Genomic DNA, 15,097 nt, shown 5'->3' on the forward strand with positions numbered 1-15,097 from the left:
TCCAAAAGCTAAAGCCAAACCCAATAACTGGCTCTAATTATCCTCAAACTCAATTATATTTAAATTTACATAATTATTCTTCATTAGATTAATAAATCATGGGAAATTTTTTAGATGTTATGGTTCTTATTTTGTTAAAAGTGGCTTTCTTCAAATCTCAAGGTCAATGTCAAACAGAGCCAGTAAATCCTTTAGGAAGATCCTTTGAAAGATTCATTTGCCTAAAAAACAACTCTTGTTTATTTGGAAATTGATTCACTCAACCCTTCCTCTTGGAGATGTTCTCCAATATCATCACCCAAGGTGCAATATCAGTGTTTTTTTGGTTACTTATACTTTGAATCTGTATCTCATCTTTTTGGTGGTTGTAGTTATGTGAAATCCATTTGGTTTGGAGCTTTAACCATTCAATCTTCCTTCTTTGAAGAAGTTGGTTTGTTTAGGTGGATTACCTCTACTTTTTTGCAGCTGCATAATGATGGTTTAAACCTACATATAAAAGGTATAATTATTTTACTTAATCTGATTTGGAGGAAAAGGAATCTATCTTTTCATAAAGGAATTATATTGTGTCTTGCAGAGGTGATAAGAGAGTTTCAACAAACTTGTTTTTATCTGTTAAATGTTTGTCTATGGTCTTATTAGACTAACCACAATGTTCTCTTCCTCACTCGGCTTCCTCTTCTTACTTTTTAAATAGTGGTGTTGGAATATCAAGTCCTTTGGTTTGGAATGTTATAATGAGGAGATATAAGATTAATGGAATTACATTTTACTCAACTTTGTTCTATAGCAATTTTGAGTACACGGTATCAAATGGAGACATTTGTTCAGTATAGAACCCAATGCTTCAATTTGCTTTGTATTCGAGCTACTTGAACATGGATCAAGCTTATCTCCATAACATCCTCTCTCAACAAGCTTGTGATCGATCCCACAAGTGCATGAGATTGACATAGTAATAAAACTTCAAAATATTTCAGGAACCATAACCAAGGGAAAGCAGTGATCTTTGCTATTTTGACAAGACAATTATTGATTATAAAAGAGAATTAATTAAAGCATATTAATTAAAATAGAGATAAATAAATACAATAATTAAAACAATGATCCAATTAATCAACTAACGCTAGGAACTCTCCTACTCTTGCCCAAATGAGATTTCAAAGCAATCTAATTGACAAATGCTACTAAATTATCTTAACTATCTCTTGATAAGTTATGGTGTGCCTGATTAAAGAATTAGCTCTCGCTAGACCCCGAAACCTCTAATAAAACCCATTAAGCTACGATCAAAGCTGCTATTAGATTATCTAAATTCAATTATTTATGTTTATTCTCTCAAGTCTAAATCCACTCTTCTCTTCTTGGTACATCAAACGAATCTATAAATAGAAAGTAAGGTGACCAGCTAAACATTTCATAATAAAAGCAATGAGAATGGGTTCGAAAGCATAAAAACGAGTCTTTCACAAACAGCAGGAATCAAAAGCAAAGTGAGTAAATGGTAGGTTGATCCCGGTCAGGCAAACCTTACCCTGACACAGGATTTAGAAACACATAATCATAATAAAATCAACAAATCCCAGCAACAAAGGCGAAATCAGATGAAAAGTAGAGAAAAGGAAGTATAAAAGCAACTCCTAAATCAGAATAATGGTGCTCTCACTCCATCTCCAGCTGTCTATTGCTCAAATGAGCGATTAGATCTCTCTTTAAGAACCCTAGCTCTCCTTTTTTTAAGTGTTTCCCTCAGCTCCTCTGAGAATCTCACTCTAGATCACGCATCCTCTTCTTTAACTTGCCCTAATTTTGCTTCAGTGTTTTAATATAGTTCTACCACGTGTTTCTGTCATCAACTGGGAATGGTCGTGGCCTTCACAATCTTGTACCGTGGACGATTGTGAAATGAACACTCCCTCTCGCCCACAACCTTCATCCGCGGATGAGCGAAGACTTCCTTCATCTCTCGATCGCAGACAGTCATGGCTCACGTTATCCATAGCCGCAAACGATTTTACACAGAGAATTCAAACTTGCTCTGGACCCTTTAGCCACAGATGGGGGTGGTTTCTTCACATTCACACCTACGAACAGTTTGTGATTTCTGTAAGCTTATCTGCGGAAAGTAGAGGATGTTCGAGCCTGCTATATATTCTTGGCCTACTTTACTCTAGTTGTGCTCGATTTTCTCTCATTTTAACTTTTTTTCCCTCGATCACCATAAATGAGCCACAAGTGAGACTATAAGACATATTCTTCCCAATTTTAATGCTATAATGTTTCATTTTATTCAACAATAATTGCCAAAATACAGTAAAATGGTGGCTCATCAAGTTGCATCTTCCTCCAACGTTTTCGCAAGAAACTCTTCCATGGACTATCATCAGAACATTACATGTTCCAATCTTTAGTACAAGACGTCCACCACCTTGTCTATTCAGCACGGTTTGAGTTTAATATTTTTCATGGTCCTTCTCTTTCCATGTTTCATTGTTCTTTAGACCGTTTTATTACTTATAATATTATTATTGATCTTTTTATAAAAAAAATTAAGTTATGAGTTAGATATATATTTTATTCATTATATAAAATTTAAATAAACAATAATTTTATATTGATATTAATTGATTGACCAACGAGATTCATAATCACGTTTGAAGAATGTCAAAGAGTTCTTTTAGATTTCAGTTGGGTATAATAGATTATGAAAATAATTGATTAAGTGATAGATTTTAATTATAATTGATTATATTATGACGCAATCTGTTTGGATATTATTTTTTTAAAATTAATTTTAACAGAATTGAAAATATTTGAATAATTTAATCAGAATCAATTTTAATTATATAAATTATTATATAATTTAATTCTTAAATATAAAAAATTAATTTTTTAAGGATATAAAATTTGAATTTTATTAAGGAAAAAAAACAGAGAGAAGAGAAAAAAATTTAATTTTATTTTTATTAAATTTTGTGCTTTATTTATAATTTTTTTCAACATTTTTTGATTAACTTTTGATAAAAACTGATTCTATCAGCTTATAGGAAAACGCACGTGACATGTGAGAATTAATTTTTGTCTTATTTTTGACTGTTTGAACAATTTGTTGAAAAAATTAATCTTGGAGGGGGAAAATTGATTTTTTCCCTTATCCAAACACAATGAAAAGAATCATTTGGAATAATATTACAATAGCTCGCCTAAAATGCAACGAACATCGAAGTATGGATTTCATGTTCCAAACGGAGGAATCGGTAGAGGATCAACCAAGCAATATCAAAAATTTTCTTTTGAAGACAGCTTTTAGCATATTTTCAGGCTAGCCTAAGGGATGAAAGACAGTACAAAAGTAGAAATTGTTGGGTGAATTCAATTTACGCAAAAAAGAAGAAGAAGAAATAAATAAATAAATAAAAACAATGATTGTTCGGAATATATGCGCAAATTTTACATGAAGATATATCATATTCATTTATAATTGATTTGGCATAGTGCTACAGAAAAGGTGAAAACAACAAACTTCTGGCAACAAAACTTATCACTTAGCTAATTATAATAACTGCTTTAAGCCCCTCCAATGATTCTCCAAAGAGAAGGGGAGGGGAGAGGGGTTTTCATAGCAAAGATATTAGCGTCTGACACACACAGCATTAAATGAAATCTGAATCTCTCCGAAAATGTTGTAGGTCTGGATGAGTGTCCTGCCCAGGCCTCCGAGGATTCCTGCATTGGGGAAAAAAAGAAAAAGCATATTAGTATGATGACTTATCAGCATTATACTAATAACCAGATTAAAATGTACCAACACAACTTGTGTATAATCAGCAGCAATACATAACTAGATCATCCCAAAAGAAAGTGATATCTTAGAGGTACTAACTAGTTCAAACATAAAATAGCCTTTAATCTTCTATACAATGGTTGAAATCAATACTTTCAAGATCAAATTCGAGCTATTTCCTTTTCTTTCACCTTCCCTTCGTTTTTCTTTTTTGAAATCCAATATCCTCTACCCCTTGTTGAACCTTCAACATCCTAGATTAATGAAACACCTTCAGAAAACAGAAATAAAGAAAAACTAATGTATTCCTCAAGAGCCCTTTGTAAAGGGTCAAACAACAGACGACTTCATTGCTGTTATATAATATATAATTATAATTTATCCATTAACATATAATTATAATTTATCCATTCTGCCATACCTAGCAAACCTGTTGGGTTCAAAACCAGGAACACCAGGGGGGCCATATGGATCAAATCGAGCACCCGGAGGAACACCCCTGTTTAGATAGATACAATCATCACAAACTACGAAATATGCCCCAAGCTAGAGGTAAAGCAATATTGGAAAAGGGAAAAAAGACATGACTTACGGTTGTCCTCCTGGGAAACCAGGCTCTCCACCAATACCTCCAAACCAACGTGGGTCATCAGGCCCTGCTTCCGCATTTATACAAAACAAACAATTATGATTATCTAAATAACAATCAGAACCTAATTACATGCAACTATATTGATACAACATAGCTTATAGCCCCATACATACCTACAAGCATACTCCCACCACCGCCAGGACCACCCCTATTATACCAGTTGAGAATTTTCAGGGGAAAAAGAATTGTCAGAATAGACCAATGGTTTTGGATGAGGCTGAAAATAATATAGAGAGAGATATACCTCATGGGATAAACTCCAGCACCAGGCCCAGGGTACAAATCACTTCCCCAATCAGGATTTATCGGAGGATATATAACTCTAGAAAAGAAACGGCATAACAAAAATGAAAACTAATAGTCAATGGAAAATTACGAGTCACTTATTAAAGAGTTCTTATTAAAATTTGAGAGTTGAACATGATTATTATGTCCAAGGAAAAATTTAGAAGAGGAAGAGTTGATAATCAAGAAAGCATGGCACACAGGCAACCAACTGCCGCAAAGCATACATGCATAAAAGGAGCATTGACTAAGATAGACTTGAAGAAGATGCCCAAGCTCACGTGTTCTCAAAGGTCAGAGCTTAACTAATGTAACATTTAATATGCAAGTGTGATTCGGTTCCCAAGTCTATTCCTGTGACCGACTGCCTCAATACTAAACGTGCCTTTACTCTTAGGTCGGTAGGAAAACAAGTCATGGAGATGCCAATAACCATTCTACACACTGAGCAAGAGGAACTGGCTATAAGACAATATCGATTCCAGGAATCAGGCAATTATCCAATCTTAGTCACAATTATGATGTCATTTCATGATATTATTCCATGTAAAAATCACAAGGACAAATGGAATATACGTGACAAGACAAGAATTGGAATATGACTATATGAGTAGCCACTCCACTCATTCTGATTCCTAAATGTCTCATTGTGAACCAAACATGCTCAGTATCTCTTTATACAAGGTGGGCTCAATTAGTTTGTATTAGCCATTGACAGTACCGCTTTTGGGCTACTAAAATTTAATAAGTCCATATTTTTTATCCCAAAAAAAATCCGTCTTTCATATTGAGTGGGAGATAACATACATCTTAGCCAGATCATTTTAAGAATACTACTATCTTAGAAGGAAAGCAGAAGGCAAGGTCTGATTCGGGGGTATTATTTGAATACAAGGCTTTCACAGTTTCTCCTCCCTCCAGGATATGCAATGCACAAAGGGCATAGAGAGAGGTTCTGTGTAATACAGTGTCGCAATTCAATCCACTGGCAGCATCTAAACTCTAAACAGATGTTAAACTGATTAAAATTGAAATCAGTATAGCAACGCAGCCACTTACCCTGAAGGATGAATTGGAGGACCAGCTGGATCGTGAAATCTAGCATCAGGCTGATGTACTTCTGACCTTGATCTATCACCTGCTTCTGAGCTGTGAAAAGAGAAATGCAACAATTTTACAACGAGGATACCAGATCTCATTCACGGGGCAATGAACTTCAAATATTAGCAAAGGTTCAAATCAAAGACCCAAAAATTCAAAACAAGTATAGCAGCCAATTTTCTCTTTATTATTCAAGCATGTACAAATGGCCGCACATACAGGCATATATACGGGTGGGACTTCAGTGTTCTTTTTCCTTGGGGGTCTAGGTGGCTGGAGAATGTACCAGTAAAACAGTTGCAAATGTAAGGGTGCTTATGCGATTCCAACTTTCTTGATGATTATTTAACTTGGAGACAACAACTCAGCCTTTGCCTTTAATTTTTACTATTATTAGGAAAAAACTGTATAATTATCTATGTGCTGAGTGTTAACCTAAGCCTTGAGCTTGGATGCTTAATCTTAACTCAGACATTCATACAGCTAAGCTGCTCTGACATTGGTATGTTGTAAATTATATTTGCCTAAACAGTTCATTTATCAAGTCCTTTATGAAATAAGGGTCAAGTTTCACATGCACCGGACCATATGAGTAGAAAGAGTAGAAAACACAATAAACTTCAAAATAACAATAAAACCCTTAAAATACTCCCTCAAGTTGGCACTTACTCATCTCTCTAGAGCACAACTAGCACTAGCAAAAGTCATTCACCCATATAAATTAATAGAGCACAATAAAACCAAATATCCTTCAATAGCAACCCAATTTTGACAAGTCCAAGCTTTTACTATCTCAGATGCAAAATGCAAATACTAACTAATCTAGGCTGGTGAGACTTCAATTCGTCAAATTTCAGCACAGGTTAAAACATTCATATTGCAAAAAGAGATTTACTACCTCCCGGGATTACTTGATGAGCTTGGTTTAGAGGAGCCCTCCAGTTTAGAGAAAACTTCCTTATCCAGGCTCTTCACTAACTTATCCAAATTTTTGAACTGGTCCGAATAATTGCTGCTTCCGTTGTCTCCAGTATAGTCCCCAACACTGAAATAAGAAAACACAGTCCCCAGAACCGTTAAATTTCTCAACAGCAGTTCGAAGTTGGCCTTTGAAACCACAAAAACAGATCCCTTACTCAATCTCAAGATGCACAGGCTCAGAAGATCCATCAGACAAAGCATCAACGAGTACTTTATCATTCATCACAAGGCACTTGACCAAAACTTTCTTCGAACCCTTATCAGGGTTCGCGTAGACAAATGCGTACTCATCGTCCAGTTCATTCCAGTGATCAACAGACACCTCATCTACACAAAGTTACAAGATTCAGAAAAGGTGAAAGGAAAATTGAATTTTGAGGGGCAAAAAGAGAGAGAGAAAACACTCGAGAGAAGTGAATACCAGTAGAGGGGTTGGAAAGGGCGGAGTCAGAAACCGCCTGAGGACCTGTGGCAGTGAGGACATAACCAGAGGCGAGGAAGGAAGCGTGAACGGAAAACGCGATTTTGTCGTAATTATTCCGAAATGTTGGCCTCGCGGCCCTAATCACCGCCATCACCGACTTGTCGCTAGCCATCGTCGTTTATTACGAGTAGAAGAGAGGAGGACGAAGAACTAAGAATTCAAGGGTCGCGGTTGCAGAGTCTTCCGAGTTCAGCCTAGCTGAAAGAAATAGCAGCCTCTCCGGCGTATCTTGGGTAGTAAGAAAGTAATCAAATTTTCTCCGTTCTTTGCGGAACACTAAACATATAGAAACAGCACGATCGCCCGATTTAGAGAAAGCTACTGCGCTTTACGCTGAAGAGAAACCCTGATAGCAATTCTTTCAGTTTTTTATTTTTTTTTTCATTTTATTTTATCGTCTTTTTTTTCATCCCTCTCTAATCTAGAGGCATTACTGTTATTATTGTTGTTGTTATTATTATTATTATTTATAGAAACTTTGTACCCCTCCGTACTGTAATTGATTGATGATGAAGAAAATAATTGAATAAATATATTATTCATAAATAATTTAAGCTCAAGTTAAAATTGTACCAGATCCCAAGCGTTCAACACCAAAACCTACTGAGAGAAAATATTACCTTAAAAGAGAGAAAGAAGGGTAAATATAAGAGTGGCTATTCAACCATACTATTTTATAATTCTTTTAAAAAAATTGATTGAAACTTTAATCTTTTAAAGAGATTTATATTTTTTTAATTATGCTTTATATTTTCTCTAAATATCATTATAAATGTTTTAATTATCAATTGAAATTTTAATAGATCATTTTTTCAAGAACATATTGGACTAGTAAATAAAATAGGTATATAGTTAAAAAAATTATAACAATACAATGACTCATTTCTCCACGAACGTATTGGCCCTTCTTGTTCTTGGACAAGAAAAAGTGAGATATTAAGAAAATCTCATAAATAATTAGATTATTAATTTTACCAAACATTTGTAAAGTAAAATTGGTCAAAGCTGCTCACTTTCACCCGCGAATCATCAAATATGTGTTCACCAACGATCTCTACAATCAACGAATGTTGAGTATAAGTATAAAGGAGAAGCAATGATAAAACAAGAAAAGACTTAAGGTGAAGAAGGAGAATCTCCATTCTTATGGTGTCTTGCAGTGGCTCTGATATAGCAGAACACAGCGACCAGGAAGGTGGTGGCAAGCCCTCCAAGAATGACTCCTCCTCCAGTTATTGACTTATCAATCGAGTGCTGAGAATGCTTCTTCTGTTGAACAGAGTTATAATTATCAGTCCTCTCCTCATGAATCTCTGATCGCCATTTCTTTTCACTCACAGGCGCCATTGATGGACGTAGTTTCCTTATCTGTACTGCTTCTACTTCTGTGGGCGAGGAGTTGAGAATGATGATGTCGATGATGAGCACCGTTCAACAACCATGGCTTCATGTTTATCACTAGCCATAGCTAGATCCACAACAATAATTCCCACCACAAAAATCACAAGAAGCTTCACCATTATATTTTTCGCAGATTCTATTTAGATTGGTTTTGGGTTGGCTATCTGTGTACATACATAAACACACACACGCACATACTTATAAAAGCACCAGCACTATGCATGGAGATCCTAAAAACGTGAAGCTTGAAGGAAATTTCCGACCGTTTTGGATTTATTTCTTAAAAGGGTGAATTTATAAGTCGCTTGTAGGTAGTTGCAATTTGTTAATGTAGAATTGTCGGGTGAGAAATAGGAGGAATTAAGGAAGGTGCACGTGGAAGTGCTAAAATATCAGAAATACAACTGATAAGAAACAACCAAGGGGAGCAAGTGTATCACATGGTTGTTTACATGCATGCAGCTTTTAGAGTTGGCGAATGCAAGCTGGTTCCATTATTATATAAGTATATTAATCAACTTAGGCACTGATGAAAGAGATTAGTAGTTGCTTAATTTACATTTTACAACAAAAGAGTCTAATTTCAGCGACTCAGATTACGCTTTTTGTTCTCTCAATGTGAAAAAACAATGATGAATGCTATCAGTGAGAGAGACATGAGATTTTATTGTTTACTCCATCTCGATGGAAGAAAGAATTGATTGAAAGATTTATGAGAGAGCCCAGCTATGATAGCTTAATTCTGGACATCGTTCCAGAATGTTATGGATTAAATCATGTAAAGTGTGATTCTTATTGACCGTTTTATTGTCTTTACAGGGATTCATCAATACATAGAAACCTAGGCAAGGAAACAGAACGGTATCTTTGTTTCGATCCTTGTCACTAGAATGTTATATGTTCTTGGAGGTAACTTGACTTTGATTTGGTGATCTACTTGGAAACACAATAAAACACAGAAACAAACAACGCGCATAATTATCCACATTCATGCTTCTACTGAGAAATCCAGGAAATCTGGTGTGATTAAAGTCGTTAAATAATCTTGTCTTTTAAATAAATCGAGCCTAGCTAACAGGCCATTGAACTTGATCCCTGCAACAACAACAACAGAAGCAACAACAAAAATTAAAAACAAAGAAACAATGATATGAGTATTGAATTTAGGTAAGTAGAAGAATAAGAAAACCTGGAGAACAAAATCAAAAGGAAATGCAGATGTAATCAGATTGTTAGAGACAACGTATAGGATTTCAGAGTATTGCCTGTGGTTGGGAGGGCCATAGCCATATTCTAAAAACATATGGGAAGCATCCAGGAAAGAGGAAACCTTGTTCATAAAAAACAGTGTTCCTTTTATGATTCATAAGGGAATCTAGGATCATACATGTCTCTCCAGAAGGCACATGACCCTACAATATGCAAGTACTAGAATATAAGCTCGTGTCCTTGGAAACAAAGACAAGATGCAAGTCCAATACTCATGAAGAGGAAAACAGCAGACAGATGAGGAAGAAAATAATATACAAATATACATATATAGCTGCGTGTAAAGTTGTTTACTTGTTTTGTGCCGTGTTGTGGACAAATACCTCGTTACCAGGAGCCCGCCACAGGGTTCGATTTGATTGGCAATATATGTATTTGTGTCAGATGGTTTCTCTGGAAGATGGGGTTGTGATTGGATTTGGTTATTAATGATTATCTGTCACAAGAGAGACCTTGTTAGTTTACCTTATTAGTATTTGATTCCAGAGCCAGCTCACATATGGTGTGTGGGTTTTAAACAAACTAATTCTTTGTCAATGTCATTTCGATCTTATTAAGATGTGAAACTTCTAGCTCTTGCTTCAAATTGAAAATAAAATCAAATTTAAATAATCTAAATCAAATGTTTTTCCTTAAAAACTTTAAAGAAACTACTGTGGTTAAAACCAATAATTTGGACTAGCTCAAATAAAATACAAAAAATTATGTCACATCCAATTGAGTTTGGGCCAAAATACCGGAACAAAAATAATATATTGTGTAAAAATATATAATATATTAAATATTAATTAATTCTTTAAGTTTTAGTTCATTTTGAGTTAAAAAATTACTTCCTCTGTTATAAATGTAAGGCATCTTTTAAAGAGTTAGATGTTTAAAAATGTATAACATTTTTAATCTTTTAAGCTGTAATTATTATTTTTTTTCAAAAGAGCCCCTATTGATAATGACTTTATATTTATTGTAGGGTATTTAATAAGAATAAATATAAAAAAATAAGATTAGTTAGAAAGTAGTTAACTACTTTATTAAGGGATGAAATTCGATAAAAAATGTCTTATATTTTTAAACTGAAGGAGTATATACTTAAATATATTACTATAGATCTTTTTAAAAAATAAAAATATTTACATTATTTTATTTGGTGTGGATGAAAAAACTTTCAAAAGCAAGTGATTGAGTAAGAGTTTTTTTTTATCTTATTAAGTTTAATATAATTTATTTTAAATTACAAAAGAACTAATGTTTCCTTCAGATAAATGTGCCCGAATTTCACCAAAAATATATAAATGTACCAGAAGGTCCATCCTTTTTTTTAAGCAATTTTTTTTTTTGTACAAGGAGAGTTTGTTTATTTTTTGATACAGACACAAGGATTGTATTTAATTTACTACTAAAAAAAACTTTAATAGCCAATTGCTGGACAATCAATTGGGCCTCAGCTGAAAAAGGCTCTGAGAATGTATGGACTCACGTATGTGGATTAAAATGTATTCATAGCGATTTTATGGGTATTTGTTTGCAGGTGGGTTTAAAGAAGGCCCACTCATCATGAATATAGATCCTCCAAAGGAGGCAAATTGACCTTCATGTTGAAAAAAAATAAAAAAAATTATTTACCACAATACTACACTTTCAATAATATTTACCTAGATATTATAAATTAAAAATTCAGTCTGATTAACACCAAGTTTCAAAAAAATTTGGTCAGAAGTGTACATAGAAGCTTTCTATTTAATTTAAAAAAATAAATATTTATCCCATTGCACTATTAAAAAAATTGAATTTAGCGAGGGACGAATCCCTCGCTAAATGCCATTTTTCGTAACTAAATTGTATTTTAATTATGAATTTTGTTTCTCACTAAATTTGTAGTTGAAAAAGGGCTCACTAAATTTAGTAAGGAATTGTATTTTCCTCACTAATTAGTGAGGAATTTAGCAAGAGATTGAATCTCTCGCTAAAATTAGTTAGGAACTGAATCCCTCACTAATCTCTCGTTAAATATGCTTATATTTAAAAATAATTATACCACATCACCCGCCATGTGTGATGTCAACTTGTGACACGTCATCAATAACCTCATGTTTTGTCAACTACCATGTCACCAATCATCTCGTGCCCTATCACCCACTACATGTACGATAACTCATGACACGTCATTGTCCACCTTACACCATGTCACTTGCTCCTTACCATATCATATATTCATCATGTTTATGTCAAAGCCAAGGTTTAAACCCTTGACCTCATACCTTTCAAGCTTTATGCCCTTCTTCTTTGCCAGTTGAACTAAAAGGCACCCACAAGCATTATATGATAAATTAAATATATATATATATTATTTAACTACATAAATATATCAAATAATATATTATAAAAATACACATATATACAAATTAAATTTTATTTTCAATTATTAATATGTTAAAAATATTTATATTTTATTTAAATTATTCTTTATATTATTTTTTAATAAAATATTATTTTATTAATGAAAATCAACTTAAAATAAATAAAATATTAAATAATTTTATTATGAATATTTTAGTTAATTTTTAAATTTAATTATTATTTTTAAATGAAAATAATTAAATATATAATTAAAAGTCATTGTCAAAAGATAATTTTTTTGTAGTAATTAGCTAGGGATAGAATCCCTCGCTAAGTCCCTCGCTAATTATCTTATTTTAGAAAGGGATTGACAATCCCTCACTATTTTCCTCGCTAATTTTCTTATTTTAGAGAGGGATTGACAGTCCCTCGCTAATTTTAAGTCAAGCTACGAAATCAATATCCCTCACTAATTTCCTCACTAGCTTGGTATTTTAGAGAGGAATAGATGATCCCTCGCTAATTTGCATTTTTCTAGTAGCGTTATCTTCCTTTTCAACCAATTTTTTTTGTTAGATATAGGAGTTCTATTTAATGTAAAAAAAAAATTAAATATATATCTCATACTCTCTCTCTTCTCAACCAAGTTTTAATTAATTATCTAGATAAAATTTAAATTATATAATCTTTATTCTAACATCATTAACTCCATTAAAGACTAAATAATCAATTTCAGTCCCTAATCAGTTGAAATTGAAATTGAAATGTTAATGTCTAACACAACATTAGAAGCTTGTATTAATCAAGTAAATCATCATGAATTTCTAAAATCATTAAACAAGATACTCTGATTGATACTAAGTCATCATATGTGTAAAAATAATAAAATTGCTAACATATTTTATATACTAAATCACTGTAAATTCCTAAAATTGTCGATTAAAATATTGTGAATGATAATAAGTCATTATAACATCTCTATTTTTACTCCTTAAATATAAATAAAAAAAATTTATAATCATATAAATATTAAAGAAATTGTGTTTAGGAAAATACATTAATAGAGTTTAATTTTTAAGATGTTAAGAAAATACTATAAATATTACATAATATGTGGGTGGGGGGTGATTTTATAGATTATTAATTATTGAAAATAAAAGAAGGAAGAAGATTAAAAAAAATAAAGAGGAAAGAGATGGACATTGAAACGTGGGACCTACTAACTTATCTTATCATTTTTAATCTGATTTTTTTTTCTCCATGCATCACTTCCTCTTTCTTTTTTTCCATGTTCCTTTTGCATGGTGCACAATGAGAAGCTGAGACATAGAATGAGCAAAATTTTATAGATTGAGCTTTATAATAGGATACATTGAGTATGATCTCAAGCTTTTTCAGACCATTTAAATATTTTAAATATTTTTTTAATTACATACTCTTTTTGGTTTTTGATTTCTTAATGATGGAAAACCTAAAGTTTAATATAGTTTTAGTTTTTAAGGACTTCAATTGATTATTTTATCTTTAATAGAGTTAATAATATTGAAATAAGGTTTGTATGATTTAAATTTTACCTAAATAATTGATTAGAATTTGGCTAAAGAGAGATAAAATGAAACATATATTTAATTTTTTAAAAAATTAAATAGAACTTGGCTCAAGTTCTATATCTGACGAAAAAAAATGGCTAAAGAAAGAAATGATGAGACAGATATTTATTTTTTTAAATTAAATAGAACTTGATTTGATAGAAGCCAAGATCTATGTACGTTTCTAACCAAATTTTTTAAAACTCAATGTTAATTAGACTGAATTTCAAATTTGAAGTATCTAGGTAAATATTATTGAAAGTGTAGTATTATGGTAAATATTTTTTTTTTTACAGCATGAAGGTCAATTTGCCTCCAAAGGATTTTATATTTTAGGTAGGTGATTTTGAATATAAAATAATATTTTATACTCAATATAAATTTTGCATCATGACAAAAGAAAAGTGAATATAAAATAACACTGGTACTTTGTATGTAAAATAACTTATTTCAATTCAAAGTTCGCGTTCGTTCCTAGAATCAGATTTCATTCCTTCTGTCGTCAATGGAATGGCATTCCTTTGAATATTGGAATGGCGATTCCCAAAGGAAAGAAATGATTACTAAAGAATGAACCAAACACATTTACTTAAGAAATTAAATCTCATATTCCATCCCCGCATGAATAGTGAGAATTCTATTCCCACCTTTCAAATGATCGGCTCTAGGCTGAATCTTGTTGAAACCCCACACACTAAATAATAGTTCAGTGGATTTCCTTCTAATCAATTATGAATGAGATCATGCAAGTGCTGTTTGACGCCGAACTTATAATTAAAAATGTTTATGGATATATATATATATATATATATAGTGATGCTTTTATGTTATTTAGATTGAAAATTATTTCAACGTTTGAATAATTTGGTGCCCTTGATGGCATTTCGCTAGGACATACTTTTAACTTTGTGAATTGTACCTTAGGCTTTTAGGGAAATGATGGCACACTACACGCATTAATTCCTCTCATCGCCCTTTCTCTTTGACCTCATAGGGATTAATTAAACTAATCACGTGAACTTCATGAATTTTGGCTATTATATTATATATATGTAAAATTTTATAAGATTTGAGAATACTCATAGCTAAACGTAATATCAAGCCAAGATTTGATTAGGCGCATTACGGATATATTTAACACTTGAAAGGCATCAGATACTTGCGTGATTATGAATGTTTAACAAATTAAAAGCGGATGGTCTCGGGATAATTAA

At 32.5% G+C, this 15,097-nt stretch overlaps 1 protein-coding gene across 1 annotated transcript; it reads right to left on the reverse strand.

The window, feature by feature from the left end:
* Positions 1 to 3,451: 3,451 nt before the first annotated feature.
* LOC129287564 (probable proteasome inhibitor) lies at positions 3,452 to 7,674 on the reverse strand. Its single transcript, XM_054923768.1, has 9 exons — positions 7,228 to 7,674; positions 6,962 to 7,133; positions 6,724 to 6,870; positions 5,784 to 5,873; positions 4,684 to 4,761; positions 4,553 to 4,587; positions 4,380 to 4,443; positions 4,209 to 4,286; positions 3,452 to 3,729 (listed from the first exon to the last, which is right to left on the reverse strand). The coding sequence occupies exons 1-9, from the start codon at positions 7,400 to 7,402 to the stop codon at positions 3,657 to 3,659; spliced, it is 912 nt and encodes a 303-aa protein (XP_054779743.1). The 5' UTR covers positions 7,403 to 7,674; the 3' UTR covers positions 3,452 to 3,656.
* Between the last annotated feature and the right edge of the window lie 7,423 nt (positions 7,675 to 15,097).

This window comes from Prosopis cineraria, unplaced genomic scaffold (assembly GCF_029017545.1).
Source record: "Prosopis cineraria cultivar Desert tree isolate PC_DT_omini unplaced genomic scaffold, ASM2901754v1 PC12, whole genome shotgun sequence".
Classification (NCBI taxonomy): domain Eukaryota; kingdom Viridiplantae; phylum Streptophyta; class Magnoliopsida; order Fabales; family Fabaceae; genus Prosopis; species Prosopis cineraria.

Excerpts from the sequence above, each read along its gene's own strand:
- LOC129287564 (XM_054923768.1), bottom strand. The coding sequence starts at position 7,402 with ATGGCTAGCGACAAGTCGGTGATGGCGGTGATTAGGGCCGCGAGGCCA. Across the intron at positions 4,444-4,552 it reads TGGTGGGAGTATGCTTGTAG|GGCCTGATGACCCACGTTGG; the intron begins GTATGTATGGGG and ends ATGCGGAAGCAG. Across the intron at positions 4,287-4,379 it reads GGTTTCCCAGGAGGACAACC|GGGTGTTCCTCCGGGTGCTC; the intron begins GTAAGTCATGTC and ends CTATCTAAACAG.